This window comes from Leptosomus discolor, chromosome 2 (assembly GCF_034619465.1).
Source record: "Leptosomus discolor isolate bLepDis1 chromosome 2, bLepDis1.hap2, whole genome shotgun sequence".
In the NCBI taxonomy this organism is placed as follows: domain Eukaryota; kingdom Metazoa; phylum Chordata; class Aves; order Leptosomiformes; family Leptosomidae; genus Leptosomus; species Leptosomus discolor.
The window spans coordinates 63377730-63398085 of NC_141392.1; the positions used below are offsets into that span (position 1 = coordinate 63377730).

The 20356-nt window shown below is 39.0% G+C and overlaps 1 protein-coding gene across 2 annotated transcripts in view; it reads left to right on the top strand.

The window, feature by feature from the left end:
* The window catches only part of MAP3K5 (mitogen-activated protein kinase kinase kinase 5), a 109706-nt gene that overhangs the window by 79158 nt on the left and 10192 nt on the right, over window positions 1–20356 (top strand). For both annotated transcript variants that reach the window (XM_086461206.1, XM_086461207.1), the window contains exons 13-24: window positions 331–426; window positions 1790–1871; window positions 3797–3930; window positions 8350–8477; window positions 10375–10511; window positions 11256–11361; window positions 12338–12495; window positions 12995–13172; window positions 13966–13986; window positions 15097–15274; window positions 15372–15540; window positions 18518–18703. In XM_086461206.1, the coding sequence (XP_086317332.1) occupies window positions 331–426; window positions 1790–1871; window positions 3797–3930; window positions 8350–8477; window positions 10375–10511; window positions 11256–11361; window positions 12338–12495; window positions 12995–13172; window positions 13966–13986; window positions 15097–15274; window positions 15372–15540; window positions 18518–18703 (1573 nt within the window). The remainder of the gene's footprint in view (window positions 1–330; window positions 427–1789; window positions 1872–3796; window positions 3931–8349; window positions 8478–10374; window positions 10512–11255; window positions 11362–12337; window positions 12496–12994; window positions 13173–13965; window positions 13987–15096; window positions 15275–15371; window positions 15541–18517; window positions 18704–20356) is intronic.

Below are 20356 nucleotides of genomic sequence, written 5' to 3' on the forward strand. Positions count from 1 at the left end.
ATCCTGACTGCAGGAGTGGAAATTAAGGGCCTTACTTAAATGCACTGACGACAGAAATGACTCGGGTCAATGGAAATAATCCTATTAACTTCTTTGCTCCTACTCTTTTCTTGGGAAATGTGTGGACTAGAGGGGCAAGCTGAATGATAGCAAACAGCAGAATGTCAACTTTGGATGATACAAGAGTGTAATTTTACAATAAGGAAACTCTTCTTAGGTTTAATCTGGCGTTTTCCTGTATTAAGTGAGTTGATCTGTATAGCTCGACATAGCTGGTAGAAGTCCAAATGCATCTTTCCAATAACGTGTTCTGCTTGGCTGTTCTTTCAGCATTTCGAAGTTTGAAGAACGATGCTGTTTCCTATATGTGCTGCACAACTCGGATGACTTTCAAATCTATTTCTGCACAGAACTTCACTGCAGAAGGTGAGCTGCCGTTGTTGTTTCAGAAAAAAACGGCCCGTGGTTGGATAGATGGTGTTTGTGTGCACAACAGGGGCTGACTGTTTCAGAACTACGGTGAAAGTTGAGCTGAGCATCCTCAGTGATCACCATCTTTCACGCGAAAGCTTAGTACTACGCTACCCTGGAGGTGTATGAGGCTTGAAAGCTCAAAGTTCAAGCTGAGGCAAACGTTAGAAACAAATACAATTACAAATTTTTTTTTTTTTTCACACACTTTGTGAGATTCTTTTTCTAATGCTCATCATATTAAGGCTTACTACAAGTGTTTGCTGCCCCCAATCCAAAAAAGCGTCCTAAACTTAAAATGGACTTACCCTAAGTGTTCCCACTTGAGAAACAACAAGGTCTGGTTAAGATTTCACTGAAATTTTATTTAAAATTATGAAGTAGCACACTTGATTTCTTTTACATTAGTATGATGTTTACATAAGTAAGATTGTACCAGTATCCCTACAGGAAACTTGGCAAGGGTTTATTGCATAAAATTAGGGGTGTCTCTGTTGTAAGCTGTGTTTCTACTCCATAAGCTTGAGGGCTGTGGTCTTGATTTGATCCAGAAGGCATTCCCAGAGGAAATTTCGTGTCTTTTTGTGCTAAAAAAGGGTGGAACATTAGCAAAAATCACTGCAGTACTCTGTATTAATGGCTGTAGCCACTCCCAGCCCAATCCCTAGCTCGTTCTCTCATCCATTCTAGTTCATATGGGTTCTTTTACCATGTGCATTCTGCTTCATATCTGAGCACTTCTGAGAAGACGAGTAATCAATACCTTAGCATGACACGATATTTGTACTTGCATTCTTTCAAAGGGGTAGAAGTCATATATAATAGTATATTTTTTAAAATGGGAAGTTATAAAATAGACCCCCTTTTCATTGAAGTAAAAACTTGAAGCTTAGCCTTCCTGCGCTACAAAAACTCTTCCAAATGCAGGCAAGACTTTTAGGCAATTCTCATGATGCTTCAGTGTTTTGATTGGACAAAAAGAAATGGTGGTATAGGATGAGAATTTCACCTGATAGGTAGATTTTGAAACATGAATTCCATTAATAATTTCAGACATCACAGATGTCTTGCACATATAAAAGGAGTATGTAAAAGCAGTAGGAAAACTGCAGATTTTTACTTAATTCTCCATGTAAACAATTTTCCTCCTTCTTTTTGCTGATAAACTTTTACACTGAATTTATATTTACTACAAAAGTCCTCTTTTGGGTCATTCATCACTTTAGAGAGAACCATTCTCTTTGTCCCCATACTGTCTCAAGTGAGTGTATTTGCTTTTCTTTTTTTTTTTTCTTTTTTTTTTTTTTTGTTTTAACAGGTTTTTTGACATGGTGAATGGTATCACTGAAGAAATAGGAAAGACAACAGAGGAAGGGGAATGTGATGGAGACTCTCTAGAGGTATTTTTACCACCACCACCCCCACCCCCCCAACATACTAAGAATTTTGGGCTTCTAGTGTACTGTTTTTGTAAATTGCTTATCCCTTCTCTGGAAGAATTTAGACAAGTTATTGTTTACAAAATTGTATCCTCTACTGTTTATAAATTAATGATTGTTTTTAATGCTTCTCATGTAGTTTTTATAAGCAGCGTAGCTTAATCTCTCTTATCTCAGTTAGCATACTTGCTTGAGGAGGTACTCAACTCTGGAATTCTCCAGTCATGCTTATTACAGAGTGACTCTTGTAACAGTTCCTTCAGAATGTAATCATAGTCAGGCAGCATTAGCATCAGTTTAAATGTTAAAGACTGTTTGTTGTCTGTTTCATGCATCACTGGAATTGTGTGCACTTACATTATTGGCAAGTTGTCTGCACAAGTAAGGGTATAATTGTGGTAGGTGAAGGCTTGTCCTGGCTAGTTACCGTCTGTAGGCAAGCACGGCAACGAACAGCAAACTCGAATCAGAGGATGACGTTGGTGCTGCTAGGAGTCTGTTTATACCCTTAGCCCACTAACTCACACTGAAGCTTAGGATGCCCTACTTCTGCTGCCACCCCTAAGTTACAGCTTGCCTGGGTACACGGTTACACACTGTGTTGTCACCTTGGGTTTTTATCTGACCATGTCCGTCGTTGAAGAGTGAGTATAGGGCCATTGGGTGCAATGCAATACTTAAGATGTTTGGGCTTTCTTTTAGGTGTCAGGGAACAGGGTAGAATATCTAAGCCCATGTTCTGTCACAGGAAAATGTGGCGTTCCAAAGCTCTAGAGACATCCGGAACTGAGACAGTGCTGCATAATGAAAACAGATAGTCTTCTATCCCAGTTTTGATGTTGGTATTTTAAAATACATCTGAAACCAGGGATAGGACAAAGAGAAACCACTGAAGTGACTTGTGGCATAGAAAAATACCCTATAATGAGAACCTTAGGGTGCCTAATTTGTTTATTTTAGCAAAAGAAAAGCAGGGGGTGATTTGATTACAGTGGTAAGTATTTTTACAGGGAAATGTAGATGTGCTAATGGTCTCTTTAATCTCTTGAAGAAAAAAATAATGAAATAGTGACAGAGAAATTTGAATTAAGAGGCACGACTTCACCATGAGAGTAGTTAATTGTTGAAACAAAGTATTAAAAGTAGCGGATTCTCCCTTTTATTAAAAAGATAGCAGTCTTTATTGGGAGGAAAATAAAAAATACTTTACCTAGGCATAAGCTAGTGAGTTTAGCTTAGGAAAGAGCGTGTGAAATTACATGTCTGTGTTACACAAGACGACAGATCGGGTAATCTATCTAATGACCAGTTCTGGACTGGACTTGAAACTCTTTGAAATTCAAATTCAGCCGAAACCACGCTTAATACACTGCAATCCTGACTAATCTCCATTGGCCCGTTCTGCTGGCTTACCTGGCACTGGCAAAATTGAGCTTCTGCTGGTTTTGGAAGATGTGGTCAGGTCAGGAGGGCATTTGGAACAAATTCAGTGTATCCTGCCTTGCTGTCTGTGTGGGGGCTGAAGTTCTCAGCTTGGCTCAGAGTGCCCTCTGTCGTCTTCTCTTCTTTGTACAGCACCTGCTAGCAGAATTGCAGATGCTGTTGAGTAAGACATGCAAGCGTAGCTGCACAGAACAGGTAAAGGCTAGCTTAGCTTTATGCACGTACCTGAAATGGCTACCTTAGAAGCCACTGCTTCCTGTACAGTCAGCGAAGTACAGGCATGTCTGCCCCCTATTCGAATTGTTGTCTTGAAGTGTTTTTCTTTTTTTCTTCATGGTCTGCAGAAAACAACTAGGATCCTGGATGCCTTAGTTGTGAGCACAGAGTCAAATGGAATAAATCTTAGCCCTCTGTTTCATTTCCTGTTGTTGTTTGCTTTGCAGTATGATTATGAATATGATGAAAATGGTGAGCGAGTCATTCTGGGGAAAGGAACTTACGGCATTGTATATGCAGGACGAGATTTGAGCAATCAAGTCAGAATTGCTATTAAAGAAATCCCGGAGAGAGACAGCAGGTATAGTAACTGTGGGTGATGCAAAATTTTGTGCATTACATAATTTCATCAGTAACGTGATCAACCAGTTTGCCAATCAAGGAGCACATCTTCTACAAAGCTGACAATAAATTACCTGTCTGTGGTGTGTAATGCTGTTCCCTATCTCTGTAACTAGATGTTTCAAAGTTGCAAAATAGATTGTGATCACAACTGAGAATTTAAATGTTTACTGGTTTTGGTACTAGTAGTTTATAATACTTTTTCTTTCCAAAAGAAATATTGCTGAAGTGCATAATCTCACTCAAACACCTTAGTGATAAGCCCTGTCTACTTAGACTTGCTCAGGCTTGTCCTTATAAAAGAACTATTGAAATTCATGAGTTGCAGTGTCCTTTAAAATTCTGAGCCTGAATTGTTGATAAAGACATTTTCCTTTTCCTGTTTGTGCATCATTTATTATAAAGCCTCTTAACATTAGAATAAATCATGAGGAGTGATCTTTTTGTCCAGTCTCTTTATATATGTATTGCCCTCTCATTTATAAAGGTTGCCCTGTAAAGACCAGACACTTGATGGCCTTAGTTAGTACTTGTATATCTGAAGGCTTCCAGCGTATCCTATTTTGAATACATAGATTTCAGCAAATATTGTGATAAGTGACAGAAAGTTTAAAGATAAGATTTTTCAAATGAAACTGACTGTATTAAACTGTCAAGTTATTATTATTACATTCTATATTAGCCTTTGGTTTTTGTTGTCAAGTGTCGTACAAGCTGCTTCTTAACAGGTGACTTGAGTGCCTGGATCTTTAAAGTGCCTCAGACAGACTGTAAAATTATCAGAGACTGCAGCTCAGGCTTATGTTCAGGAAAGCTATGAAAAGCCGTTGCCATGGTTGGTAACAGAAAGATATATCCCTCCTTTCCCAATGGTTAAAGAAATAATTTTTATGAAGGAAGCTCTTCTGATAGACAGAACACTGCTTGGTAGCAGGAGTTATCACATAATAAATGAATGTAGGTAAAATACTGAGCATACCAACTGGTGAAATTTTGTCCATCCTTTCAGTTGGGAATGGAATCTGTATTTCCAAGCTTCCTGTAGTCTTTTGCCCATTTGGCTTTTTTGGTTCGCTACTATGATCTAATGGATAGCTTGTCCTTCAGCAGGATTTGCCATGTTCTGGCACGCTGCATTTCCTCTGTAGGAGGAAATAACTGTGTCCTTGTTTGTGCAGTGTTCAATCTACAACTAATACCAGGAAGGAAACTGGCTTCACCCGTCCCTACATAGCAGTCATCTTAAAGAGAGTGCTAGTATTCAGAATAGTAAATACAAGAGGCTATTCTAACCCACTGCAGTGGCTGTAACTCTTCTCACTTTTACCTAGAATGTATGTCCCTGGGGGTAAAACCATTGTTTGTGGAAAAGGAGCTTTATTCTCTGCAACCTATCCAGCATCAAGTACTGTTACTTAAATTATATTGGAGCCTAGATGTTGACAGGACACTGTCTGATAACTCTTAGGAAGTTTACTTTGTGTAATTTACAGATTGGAAGGTCAGTAATGCCACCTGGTGTCCTAGATCAGTTTCTTTTTCATGGGTCTTTTGTGGGCCTTCTTTCAGTTACTCTGTCCTCACTTGTTCTTTTCTCCGATGTTTAAAAAATTAATTCTAAATATTTTTGAATCTGTGTACGTATTGGCTGTCTAATATGGATGTGTGTATGGCCTAATAATTTTTCCATACTCAAAATATTTTAAAGATACTAGAACTTACATTATGGAAAGGTGAATCCTTCCATCTTCTTCATTGTTACTGTAAATTTAACTTCAAGATGTGTTATAATTTCTCAGAAAATATGGCCTCATCGTATAAAACAATCACTGACTCAAAATAGAGTTGCAAGTTTTGTATGTGCTAAGAAGAAATTTGTGGTTTGTAACAACTGTTGTTAATAGAAAGATGGCCTGAATAGAGCAGTAACTACTTCAAAGGTGAAAAAAAAAAAAATCCAGCGTTTTCTTCTTTAATACACATTTAAAAAGAATTTTCAATGGAAAAGGTTTCAGGTTCAATGTGCAAAGCATACTGGAAAAGAGATTATTAAGAAGCTGTTAGTCTTTCATCTAGACTTTCAAAAATATTTACAGGCTTCCAGGACTAAATTCAAGTACTATTCTTTTAATGGCAAAGTAAGAAAAATTTATTAATTCATTTCTGATTAATTACAACCTGATCTTTTAGCACTTTGAAAGAAATCTATAGAGAGAAAATTATTAATTTCTGAAGTTAATTCTTACCATTTTCAAAGTTAAAATTACTATCTTTTGCATTTGTAAGAAATAACTAAGTTCTGATCAGCATGGCCAGAAATGCAATGATTTCTGTGCAAAAAGCAATGAGTCTTCGATAGTGCTATATATTAACTATAAGCTACTGAAAAATCTACTTAATTGTCAGGAAATATTAGACTATGGAGACACATTCTGAAAGAAAAGGAAACATTCCTACCATGCTGTTGCCCTCAAGTCTGTTTCCAGTACTACAAAATAGTACCAGTGGCCATGTCAACTTTCCAAGCTAAAGTAAAATCACAACAGGTAGATAATAAGATGCAGCTTTCTGGAATTTAGAATTTGTCTTTCTTCATGCCATTTAAAGCTTCCTAATGACTAAGTTGTAAAATAATAAATGCTTCATCCCACTGGAGAATTTTCTTACGGCTTAATTGTATTTGCTGAATTATTTTAGTTGCTCAAGACAGTTTAAAAGGGCGGGGGGAAGAATTATGATCTTTCTGTTGCTGCTCAGAATGAATATCCTGTTCACAGAACTCGGGAATATAACCTCTGATGATTTTGCATCTCTGAATGACTAACAGTGTAGGCAGAATCTTTATAGTCATGTGTGGAGAGGCAAGCCAAAACAAATTAGTTTTTAGTAAATAGACTTGGCGTTGCGTAATCACAGTCTTCATAAACCAAAGACATTCCTTGTTTTCTGCAACAGTTGTTTTCCAGAGGGATTTTCAGATGCCCAGGGTGTATTATTTTTTTTTTAATTTTCTCTCCGCTTTTCTAAGAGTTCTGCCTCTACTTGTAGCTTGGTGCTGTTGTTAGGGTGAGCTGATAACTACCTGCCCTGAAAGGGAGTGACACTTTTCCCCTAACAGCTTCAGTTGCATTTGTGCTGTGATTGCATTCCCAGCACTGGCACTTTGCTGGGTCCAGGGAGAGCTAAATCCTGGACTTGAGGCAGCAGGAAGCTACCCCTTCTCCCAATAAATAAATAAAATAAAAGTTTTCTGCCAGTTCATTAGTGGACGAGAATGTACCAGTGTTGGTGCAAAGTCTGTGCTGAGAGTAACCTGCTGAAGGTGAAGGTGGCAGTAAAACTCTTCCTTTTGATGGCAAGTAGCTGCAAGGTTGAGTTTGGTGTTTGATACTCCGTCAGTATAAGCATCTGAATTTCTTCCACTTGCTCAAGACTCTGCAGCTCCTTCTTGCATCTGGACTGACAGAAGGAGGTCTGTGTCCTCCATCTGTTTCAGTTACCCTGAAAGTCTGACTGCAGATGTCAGTGCTTTAGTGAAAATAGCCACCAGAATCTCAGCATATTGTCTGTGTTTTGCCAGACAATACACAGAATCTGGCAACTGACCTGCTTCCAAGTCACCCATGGTTGGAAGAAGAGCATAGGGGCTGGCCCAGGGAGCACATCAGCTGCTGAGCTCTGGTGGTGTTCCACACTGGAGAAGGATCTGGACTCCAGAAACCTTCTGGGCAAAAAGACTGCCGAAAAGCTTACATCTCTGAAAAATATTTTACCTTGAACTAAATTGCATTTAATGAAATTGTTTTGATCCTTTCTTCTGAAATATCTCCCAATTAAGTGATTACTGGTTTGTGTTTGTTTTTTTGGGTTTTTTTTGTTTTTTTTTTTTTACTCTGATCGCTATGCACTCTTGCTTTCAGATAAGACTCCTACTTTAATTAAAATTTAAGTGGTGATTTGTTTTCATTATTGAGATGATTTTAGTTATACACTAACTTCATGGTTTACTAGTTCACTTTGGCACTAGTCTGAATCCAAATGCTTGCCCAACTGTTTATTCTTTTCATGTTAGGCTGGAGAGGAGTTAATTTTTCACAAATTTTGTTTTGCTCATCTGTCTATGTACATTTATAACATTTTGTGTGTGTATGTATACACAATATGATATGTATTGTGTATACGTTATGTGTGTTTATATATGATTACATACTTTTTTAGTATATGGTGGTCACAACCACTGTTGTTAAATGCATCTAACACATAGTCATTTTCAGTGTAAACTAAAGTAGACCTAAAACTAGAACTTAAGCTAGCATAGTGAGCAGAAAACTTTCTTCCTGAAGGTCAATTTTGAATAAACTGCTTCTTTTCTTTCCAGGTACTCCCAGCCTCTGCATGAAGAAATAGCTTTGCATAAGCATCTCAAACATAAGAACATTGTCCAATATTTAGGTTCTCTTAGTGAGAATGGCTTCATTAAGATATTCATGGAACAGGTGCCAGGTGGTAAGTTGTGGGGAAGGCTGGTTTGGTGGTTGGCTGTTGTTTTTAACATTTTAAAAGTATAGAAAGGTATAGTACTGCATCAAGATATATTTAATGCAAATGTAATGTTCTTTAATATCTCTTTCTTAAATTACTGGGGAAAACTGTGTCTTCAAAGTGCTTGAGACTTCTCATTCAGTATTTAGATAGGATGTGCTACAGATACAGCTCAGACTGTTGCTGTGGCAGGTGAACACATTTTACCTACAGATCTGTGGTGGGTTGACCCTGCCTGGATGCCAGGTGCCCACCAAAGCAACTCTTATCACCCCCCTCCTCAGCTGGACAGGGGCAAGAAAAGAAAATATAACGAAAGGCTTGTGGGTCAAGGTGAGGACACGGAGAGATCACTCAGCAATTACCATCATGGACAAAAGAGACTTGACTTGGGGAAATTAGTGTAACTTATTACCAATCAAATCAGAGCAGGATAATGAGGAATAAAATCAAATCTTAAGACACCTTCCCCCCCTTTCTACCTGAGCTCAACTTTGCTCCTGATTTTCTCTACCTCCTCACTCCCAGCAGCACAGGGGGACAGGGAATGGGGGTTGCGGTCAGTTCATCACACACTGTTTCTGCCGCTCCTTCCTCCTCAGCGGGAGGACACCTCACACTCTTCCCCTGTGCCAGTGTGGTGTCCCTCCCACAGGAGACAGCTCTCCACAAATTTCTCCAAAGTGAGTCCTTCTCATGGGCTACAGTTCTTCATTAATTCTTCCAGCGTGGGTCCCTTCCACGGGGTGCAGTCCTTCAGGAGCAGACTGTTCCAGTGTGGGTCTCCCACGGGATCACAAGTCCTGCCAGCAAACCTGCTTCAGCATGGGCTTCCCACAGGGTCACAGACTCCTTCGAGCGTTCACCTGCTCTGGCGTGGGGTCGTCCATGGTCTGCAGGGGGATGTCTGCTCCAACTTTAACCTCCCTGGGCTGCAGGGGGACAGCCTGCCTCACCGTTGTGTTCACCATAGGCTGCAGGGGAATCTCTACTCCGGTGCCTGGAGCACCTCCTCCCCCTCCTTCTTCACTGACCTTGGTGTCTGTGAAGTTGTTTCTCTCACATATTCTCACTCCTCTCTCCCGCCGCAATTGCTGGTATCCCCTCCCCCTTCTTAAATACATTATCACAGAGGTGCTACCACCATCACTGATGGGCTCAGCCTTGGCCAGTGGCAGGTCTGTCTTGTAGCTGGTTGGCATGGGCTCTGAGACACAGTGGAAGCTTCTAGCAGCTGCTCACAGAAGCCACTGTAGCCCCACCAGCTACCAAAACCTTGCCATGCAAACCAAATACAAGATCAGAGATGATCTGTGGTCATCTGACTAAAAAGACTGCAACTAGTCTCAGATGGCTGAGCCCTCCTCAGGTGCCTAACACAAGAGAAAGGTGATTGGGGTTGTTGCTTCTGTTTGAGACCAAAGAACTCGCAGCAGCCAGATGCAACAAAAATCCTACTTCTTGAGCTTAGCTTTTTGAGAAACTGTGGAGTTGGTGTATGGACAGGCATGCATATGCACATCCACCCTTTTTCACTATTTTACAACGTTAATCTGGGGCAACATCTTTCCAGGCATAGGAGAGAGGTGAGCACATTGATTAAATGGGTTCTGATCTGCCTGCTTGAGGAAGCACATGCTTCTGTGCTGCAGCTGAGACCAGTGGAGATACTGAGACTCTTTAATTACTCAGGGCGGTGATGATGCAAGTAAGCATTCGCCTGGAGAGGCCTTTGGTTATAGAAGAGGTGCCTGCACTTGGTTTGGGATTGGTGTGTGTTGTTACTTTCTTTTTCCCTTGGGGGAGAAAGCAGAATTTAATTAGATTTTTACTCTCACTTTCTTGCTCTCCAAAATTATAGGCAGCCTTTCTGCTCTTCTACGATCAAAATGGGGACCATTAAAAAATAATGAGCAGACAATTGGCTTTTACACCAAGCAGATTCTTGAAGGATTAAAATACCTCCATGATAATCAAATAGTGCATCGAGACATAAAGGTAAGAATTTGCAGAGAATTAAGCCTGATGGTGATATCTAACTGCATAACCATTTATTCGTCCTGTAATTTTAAAACTTCTTTTTCTGAAAGTTCTTAACTGTCGCATACCTTTTCTGCTATTCTGAACTGTTCGTTGGGCAGTGAACCATTGTTGATTTGAATTTGCATCAATAAAATATGTTCGGGTTTTTTTTTTCTTTTAGAGGAATTGACATGTAGCCACTTAAGATGTGACAAAGTGGATATTTGTATTTCTGTTTTCAGTGACAGGACTGAACTTTCATAAAAGCTTATTAGAAGTAAAGAAGATTGTGGGTGGGATATTAGCAGGTTCTTTTCCAAGGAGACTGCAGATGAAAAAGTTCCCTTGAAAAAGAACCTGCTAATATCCCATCCACAATCTTCTTTACTTCTAATAAAATACTTGAAAAAAATAAATACTTACTTCTAATAAAATACTTCTTTTTTAAAAAAAAAAAAAAAAAAAGGCTTTTTTCCCTGCTCCTTGTGTTCTTTAACTGAATTCTTGTAGTAGGGGAAGTTCACTTGGAGATTAAGTTTCTGATAGTGGGATTGCATAAGGCTTGAACACTATTGATTCCTCTTTCATCTCCCCTCTTAAGAGCCTTTGGAAGTAATTGTTACTTACTAAAGAGTGCATTGTCGAAAGAGAGTATCCAAAAAGTCTTAGATAAAGAGTCAGTGGAGAAAAATAATTGCTCTGAATGTTCTGTTTTTTCAGGGTGATAACGTGCTTATCAACACATACAGTGGAGTGTTAAAGATTTCAGACTTTGGAACTTCAAAGAGACTTGCAGGAATCAACCCATGCACTGAAACTTTCACTGGTATGTTCCCAGAGGAGACTCTTTCCTCACTCAACCTGTGCATGCAGGGTCAGAATCCACAGCTGCTGAACTTCCTTTGACTTCAAATCAATCTAAAAGGTTGCTGCAAGAATAACTTTCTGTTTACCTAATCTTAAGCTATACGCAGTACTTGTATGCACGGTTCAAAGAGAATACTGGTTTGGAAGTTCCACTTGAAACATGAAAATCCTCCACAACAGAAGAGCTGTGTCTTACCTATGTTGTGTTTGAGTCTGTCTCTTCTGTGCGCATGGCATGTTCATCTTGCTGATCAAAGGCTGACTTTTTTTTTTTTTTTTCATGACTGGCTTGGACATTCTGGCTTCATCTCCAGAATTGCTTTTCTACACAGCCTGTCGTTAACTTGATCCTCATTCTGCCTGATAATTTGATTTGGATGTTAAATCATGCAGTAGCACTGAATTAAATAATTATGCAAAATGAGGAGTGACTGTTACTTTAATTCCATCCTATGCTCTTCCTTTTCTGCTCTAAATGGAACAGAAAGCAGAATGATGTGTCAGGTTGATTCCCTTACTTCAGAAAAATTGTTAATATCACCTTCTGGTTTAGGTTCAGATTTCATGTTTCATTTCCTTTTCCTCTATGGATGCAATTCAGTGATCTTCCTTATTTTAATCTTAATCTGTAAGACAGTAAATGAAAATTGTCTGATCCAAAGCTCATTGAAACCTCTTATTAATGGTCACTGACGTTGAAAAGCAGTATCGTCAGATGAGTAGATGATATCAGATGCTTTTAGCACAAGTAATATTTTTAATAGTATTTTGAGTTTTATGTAGAATGCAAATGGAAATATCTGAATTTAGAATATTTTTTTTTTTAACTCTGCTGATATTGCTCACTCCTCAGTGATTTTGTTCCTCTTGTCCTTTCCCTGTCTATTGGAATCAGTAGCGCACCTGAGTAAAAAAAATGAGTATGTTTTAAACAGGTACCCTTCAATATATGGCACCAGAAATCATCGACAAAGGGCCACGTGGCTATGGGAAGGCTGCAGACATCTGGTCTTTGGGATGCACAATCATTGAGATGGCTACAGGGAAGCCCCCATTTTATGAACTGGGAGAACCACAAGCAGCTATGTTTAAGGTCAGACATCTTCCTTGTACGACTCAGGCCAGTATTTGTAAACACAGGAAATCTTATGACTGTTTTGGAGAAGCTAGAATTAGAGATGGCAGGAAAAGAAGATAAAGGAAATGCTTGGTTAGTGAGGATGTTAAGAAGAATGAGCTGATTCAACTGAGTGGGAGTGCTGTGTAGTTTTGAAGAGAGCAATGGAGCAATAGCAGCTATTCAGCAGCCTGGGTGTTAAAAGAAAAAAAAAAAAAAAACAAAACAGCTAGAGGAAAGAAGCAGTTTTGTGCTTTGTGAGAGCCTCTACTTGCAATTGTGGGGTTTTTAATTGTAATTATTTATACAGATTGTAATGGTTTTTTTCCTCTGACTTAATAAACTAGTTACAGAAAGATAATATCAAAACGGGAGAACAATATACCACTTTTACTATCTAAATGCTTTTTTGATGCTGTTTAATGTTTGGGAGAAGAACAGTGTAGGCCATTGCTTCTCCCTTTATTTGTCTCAGGTGGGAATGTTTAAAATACACCCAGAGATTCCTGAATCCATGTCTGCAGAAGCCAAGGCTTTCATATTGCGTTGCTTTGAACCGGATCCTGATAAACGAGCTTTTGCTCATGAGCTACTTATAGATGAATTCTTGAAGGTTTCAAGCAAAAAAAGAAAGTCCCCATCAAAGCTCTCAGGTAAGCATCACTAAACTCATCTGGAATGTTTCTCTTGTCAGTGATACTGTTTCCTGAAACTGCTGATTTAGTCTTTAAGATGAACACAGCAGATCTCCATCCTGGGTGAACCTTCGGTTGTAACCACCTGTTCCAGCAACAGAAACACTGTTGTAGCAGAATTCTGTTACGTTGTCACAGAGGTGACTTACATAAATATTTATTTCTAATAAGGTTTCCAAAAATCTGTTTAGGGTTTTGTGGTTGTTTTATGGTTTTTGGTTTTGTTTTTTATTTGTGTATGTTTTCATTCGAAGTATGTTTGCACAGAGTACATTTTGCATAAGGTTAGAACATGCTGTTGAGCCTCAGGGGAGTCTTCTACGTGAGCAGAATAATCTTCGTCCTATAGCAAACGTGCACGCACGGCACTATTTTTGTTCACCTACTCATTTCCTGTAGTGTTCTAAAATATGGAAAGTAACAAAGGAGTTTTGAGAGTATGAATGATATATTCTATGTGTGTGAATACATGCATATGAAAATATCTTCTGTATGTTTTGAGAGTGATACTTAAGACATGAAAATAACAGGTAAAGGAGATGGCATCCGATGATCGCTTTTAGTGCAGTTTCCATCCCCTCAGATTAAGATTAGCTTTAAATCGCACTAAATTACACTTTTAGAGACTGCGGACAGGAGAGTCCAGATAGTCTATAAAAATGGGAAGAGAGCTATCCTTTAGACTGTGTTTATTTTCTCAGTTAATTTCAGCACATTTAACTTTCTTTTTTTCTTGCCTTTTCTCCCACAGTTCTTTCAGCTAATACAAATGGTGAGTTTTAACATACTTCTCTATCAGAACATAACTGCATAGATACTGTGGTCATCACTTTTTCTGGTATAATTTGTCACACTAAAATGTTGCAGAGAAGTGGGCATAATTATGAAAATAAGTGACCTTTCTCTATTAGGAACCTCTAATTCATTGTGCAAATTTAAACTACTATTTGCAGTCCTACCAGACTATGACTTAATTATCTATGCAGGTGGGTAATACAGACTGGAGAGCTCTCTTGTTGGTATAGGGCCATTTAGTGGAAATCTGAGCAGGAAACCAAATGGCTGTTTTATAGTAGCAATAGAGCCAAGGTTTGTGGACAAAGATAACCTAGATTTTTATTAGGCTAAATGCTATAATTGAAAAAAGTGGAATGCATTTGAGACTGCTTGTCAGGCCTGGGTACAAGGTCCTCATCTCTCAGGAAATTAACTGGGCATGCAGGATGGTGTGTGGTGTGAAAAAACCTGAACAAACGTAGTTACCTTTCATGCTGAGCTGCTATCATTTTGAAACCTGCACATGTGAAACAGGTATGAATAGTTTCTCGCAGCAATAATGTGTGCTCTGGATTTAAAAACAAAAGTTCTGACTTAATGTGCATGTTTATTATTAATCAAAGACTATGAACTAATTAAACATGTACAAAATCTGATAAAGAAATGTATCTTTTATGTGTTACAGTATATATACTTTTATGTATTGTGTATATATAAATATATATATTTATACACACACATAAAATTAAGATCTTGGAAGGTGCTTGGATGACTTGCCCTGTAGGAACATTTTGCTACTGCTGAAAGTGCGTACTGATGATACGAGATGCATGTTCACTCCAGTGCTGAAGTTCTGTAAGTGAACTTGCAAAAAGCCCAGCATTTCTGTAACTCAGAAAGCTTTTGAATAAAAACATAACTGAAAGATAACTCTATTCCAAAAGAATAAGCTTTAGAAGGGTTTTTGTCAATTTTGTTTTAATATTTTGTATTGACCTGGGGGAAGACAGGATTCTTTTTGTTTCCTCTGAAAGAATAACCTTTTCACTTTGGAACGGTGATGGAACTATTTAATTCTAATTTCTGAATATTCCTATTTAAATAGAGTACCTTCGGAGTATATCCTTACCCGTCCCTGTCCTGGTGGAAGATACAAGTAGCAGCAGTGAATATGGTTCTGTCTCACCTGATACAGAATTAAAAATTGATCCATTCTCTTTCAAAACAAGAGCCAAATCCTGCGGAGAAAAAGATGGGAAGGGAATCCGGTCCCTTTTTCTGAGGTAAAGAGCTATCTGGCATTTATATGACGCAGTAGATGAGGAATGTGTGGATTGGGGTGTTTTTGTTAGCTTCTTTTCACTGAGTTCTTTCATTCAGCATCCCAGATGAAAATTTTGAGGATCACAGTGCACCTCCTTCACCGGAAGAGAAAGATTCTGGGTTTTTCATGCTGAAGAAGGATAGTGAAAGGAGAGCCACCCTTCACAGGATATTAACTGAGGACCAAGAGAAGGTGGTGAGGAACTTGATGGAAGCTTTGGCTCAGGTAAAGTAATTTCAGAAGGCATCAAAAATTTTATTGAATTTGAAGACTTACCTGGAACTTTTGAAATTACATATAGTAAAGCAATTAACAAATAAAGTTTGATTAAACTAGAAAGCATACAGCATATAAGCTTTCACGGTTTATTGTTTTATTTAGGCTATTAAAAATGGGCTTTAAAATTACTTATACTACATTACATATGCCTTTTGTGTTGTTTGTAAATACAGTATGTATGCCTGGATATTAGTGCTGGCCAGACAACAGAAAAACATGTTTTCATTATATTGTGTTTTGCAAATGATTTTCAAATGGAACTAACTGAGGCCATCAGGTCAATTTATGTAAGATAGATCGTCCCCAGGAGGTGATTACCTTGCCCCCCTTTTAGAGTTCTGTCCTTTGGCTGACTGGTTTGATGGAGGGAGGTCTCGGTCTTTTGGCCTGCTCTGGCCTTATGTTAGATTATTGCGTAGAAAAAATGGGCCTGACTGGTACACCATTGCCTTCTAGCCAACAGCCATGAAAGGGGAAAGAGTGGGCTAGGGAGACAGCACATTGCAGCTGTTCCTCATAGCAGTTGGGAACACATATGGAGGGGAGGGAAGATGGAGTAACAGTGGGAACTACAGGAAAATAATTGCAGAAGGACCTTTTGGTACTTTGAGGGAATGATTCATGATGATGTATCAGTTCAGGGTGACACTGAATAAATTACAGGTCATGACCACACTGCTAAGTGTTGCAACACTGTAATGGGATGACATGATTTTTTTGTTCTTTTTCGTAATGTGTGTGCGTTAGTAGTTAATTGACTCACTCAATTCTCAAGGCTAAGTATTGCTGGTCTAAAACATGTTTGTATAAAACGTGACAACTCATCTTCTAAAGATAGTACTGTTTAGAAACTGATGCAAACCAGTACGATTCTTATGCATGTACTACAGTTAATGTAATTGGAAATTGCTGCCATACCAATAAAAAGAGCTTCTGACTCTTGGTGGGGGGAAGGAGGAACCCACAGTTGTCCTGGTAACTATAGAAAGTGTTAAAATAGAAGGCAGGAAGAGAGGGCTCCTTGATCTGTGCTTTGCTACAGTGTTGCTAGAACAGACACGGTTGTTAGCATGTGTATGAAAGGAAAAATCAGTGATTGTGAGAGGCTGAAACTCAACTACAAAATCCAAAGAGGGTGCTTGGTGTTTCATGCCTTCCTCAGCTGGGGCTGGAACAGCCCAAGAGAGGAACAGAGACACATGGAGTTATAGAGCCAAAGCACATGTGCATGGGACTGTCTGCCCTTCAAGAGGATGCAGAACTCTGACTCCCAAACACTGTTTTCTCCCTGGAGAGGGGGACCCTGATCAAGGAGAATGAAACTTACTCAAACCACCAGAAAGTAGTAGTAACTGCAGTTAAGAGGAAGTGGAGTTGCCTTCTTTATGTCCTGCTGAAATGCAGGAAGTTACCAATAGATGGAAGCCTGACTTGCTTGTTAGGCTTCATCAGGATTTAGACTTTGATAGTGCTTTTACCGCCACAAAAACTTTTCATAAGAACAATTTCAACAGTCATTGGGTGTGGGGGCTTAGGGGAGGAGAATGACCCTCCCAAAACAGGTCACTGTTTCTTATTAGAGAGCCATACTGGTTGCCCTGTCCCCAGCATGCTTTGATGGACTTGGATCTTCTAGTCCAGGGCTACAGTGTGTTCTGTGTCAACGTATCTGCCGTAATAGCCATGTTATTATTTACACGAAGAGGAAATCGGCTGCTGCAGGACCGAGGGATCCACTTTGATCTAGCCAGTTATCAGGTGAATTCTCCAAATCAAAGCAGATCAGGATCAGAGGCTAGGATCTTTTATCCCAGAGATGGGGTGCTTTAGTCAGTGGAATGTTTGACTGCACTATAACTTTCTTTTTTTTTAGCTTCCCTCTCTCTTATAATCAAATTATCTTTGTTTCATCCTGATCAGAATTAATTAACTATAGTTAAAACCTGAACGTTATTGGCAAACAGAGTTCTTGATGTCTGGCCAGCTGTAACATTCATGGCATGAAACTGGCAAATGCAACAGAACCAAACACTGTACGTTCTTCTACTGTGGAAATCAATGTTAGATATCTTTAGTCTATATAAATAATTACTTAGCATCCTTCAGAATGAGCATCTAATACTTCATGTGGCTCAACTAGTATGGTTTTCTATCTCTGGGTTAATTTTAAGATTTGGATTTTAAATTTGTATTCAGTTGGCATAACTTTACTTTGGAGAATAAACACAGTCCTCTGCTTCCGAGCTACTTATGCTGGTTATTCTGATGAATGCTTTTGAGCTTTTTGCTACTTCGGTAGCTCGTGCAAAAACACAACAGCTTTTAGAAATAGGCATACAAATATTTATGATAGAGACCTGAGAGATTTGTAGACCTGCTCTAAGGATAGGTAAGTATAGAAGTTCTGTATCAAGGGAAACTATGTAGGAAAGAACCTGTCTCTTTCTGAGCCTTCTGTGTAACTTTGACTGACTCTTCTTTTAAATGCTACTGTGGGACTTTGCATGTTGTCTCTCAGAGGCACTCTGAAAATCGAGGCACTGGAAAGTACATGACTGTTTGCATTTAAGGCTTAATTTGTGGGATTCAGTGCATAGTATATTTATTCGTAGCTTTTCACTCCTGTACAATGAGACACACAGACTATAGTGTGCACATATACTTCAGCAACTAATATAAAACGCAGTCAGCTACTTGCTTGTCCAGTAATCTGCATTACCAGGAAGCTCAGCAGTAGAGCTCTGTGCTGCTGTAGTTATGCTGCTACCATTATCTGACCTGCAGCTGCACCTTTCCTTTAGCCACAACCATACAGTTTCTGAAAATCCATATTGACGACTGACATTACTGGCTAAAGCCCCTCTGGGTGTACATTTCAAAAGATGGCTATCAAAACTATTTCTTTTCCTCTCTCTTCTACCAGGGAGCCGAAGAACCAAAGCTCAAATGGGAACATATCACAACGCTTGTTTCCAGCCTCAGAGAGTTTGTACGGTCCACTGATCGTAAAATCATCGCAACCACTCTTTCGAAATTGAAACTGGAGTTAGACTTTGACAGCCATGGTATCAGTCAAGTGCAGCTCGTGCTGTTTGGTTTTCAAGATGCCGTAAGTTGTCATTTTTACTAAGAACTTTGTGCATCAAAACTGCCAGAAAAACCACCTTAGAAGAGAGAACTTCAAACAGAACTTCACTAACTTCCACCAGAGTTACTGAAACGGTATTTGAGGGCTTTGAACCTGTAATAACAAAAACCTAGCCCACAGCCAGGACTTGGTTTGGTTGCCATGTGATCCTTTGGCAGGACACAGACCCTGAACACAACTGTTGAGATTTTGCTGATTAGAGATCTAGAAGGCTCAGCATAGTTGTGTAAACATTATGTCATACTGCTAAAGCAGGAAAGCCTTTTTCTAGTAAATAAGACCAACACTGAATGTCAGGCTTATCCTATGTAAATGCAGATCTCTTGAACTTGTCTTCCCTTGCAAAGTGATACATTAAACCACTCTATGCCCCCAGTAGTAGTCTGTCTACCTTGTAATATTGTATTGAGTTCTTGTTCAAGTATTTTGGTTAGCAGCAGATTTCTGACAAACTACCATTTTCATTTCAATTTATAGTAAGGCAGATAAGAAGAAAAAAGGATACTTTTCTCTCAATAATTAATGCAAAATGTATGATTTCCTACAGTGAGCAAACGCGCACCCTTTAAATAACTAGTTTACTGAAAGCAAATGTTTTTTCTTCTTAAGCTATGTATTTAAGTGTTAGTTCGCAAGCAGTTAGGCTTAATGATTAAGATGAAAAACCAACATGGGAGGGTGCAGCTGTGCTGGGCATCACTTGTCCAGACTGAAGTCATGCAGTAAAAATTAAATGACAATCCAAGTAGGCATTTGAGGTAGATGATTCTGTTAGCATTTAAACCTGGGGCATTCCGACAAGTAAAAGAGCTGTCAGGAGGGATTGCATAGTGTGTACGCAGTTTGTTGCATAGACTACACCAACAAGAATTACGAAAAAACCAAACCTGATCTGTGAAATAAATCTGTAAAAGAGAGGTTTCCACAAATCAAAGTTTTCTCTTTGAGTCCTCACTTTTGAGTACCCTTCAGCTCTCCATTCTACTTAGCCTCATTAATGCTGTTTAACATTTGGAAGGAAAAAACCAAACATACAAGGTCAAGAAAAAAATTTTTTGGGGAAAAGTACAAACACCTGGGTTGGTTTTCTGATCGAGATGTTACTGGGCATGGGTTGTTTGGCAGTAATTGCCCGAGTCATGTTCTTTTCAATAATAATTTTACACTGTTCTGTTAACTTCAGCATTACAAGTTGCTGGTTTTAACTGATAAATGTCTCTTATTACTGTCTGTATTACTTAACTAGGATAACCCACAGAAAGTTCAAAGAAAAACTTTGCTTTATACATGCCCAGTCTTGCTTCTTTTGGACATACATTAGATTTCTATAGTAGAACACCGAAATCCAGTATCAAGATCTCAGATACTGCAGAGACTGGGATATTGCTAAGAGTGAGTGGAAAGTAGTTCCCTTATTCTCGGGACTTAAGATAATCTCAGGTAACAAGGTTCGATAATCACAATATCCTTATCGGAGCACCCAAGATAAAGTAGTTTTGTGCTGTAATGTAAATAGCTAAATCACATTCCTGTGGATTGTTGTGTTCTTGACAAAGTGACATCGTGCTTTGGTACTTAAATAGGCTGCACTTAGCTAAAGACATGTCAGGCACA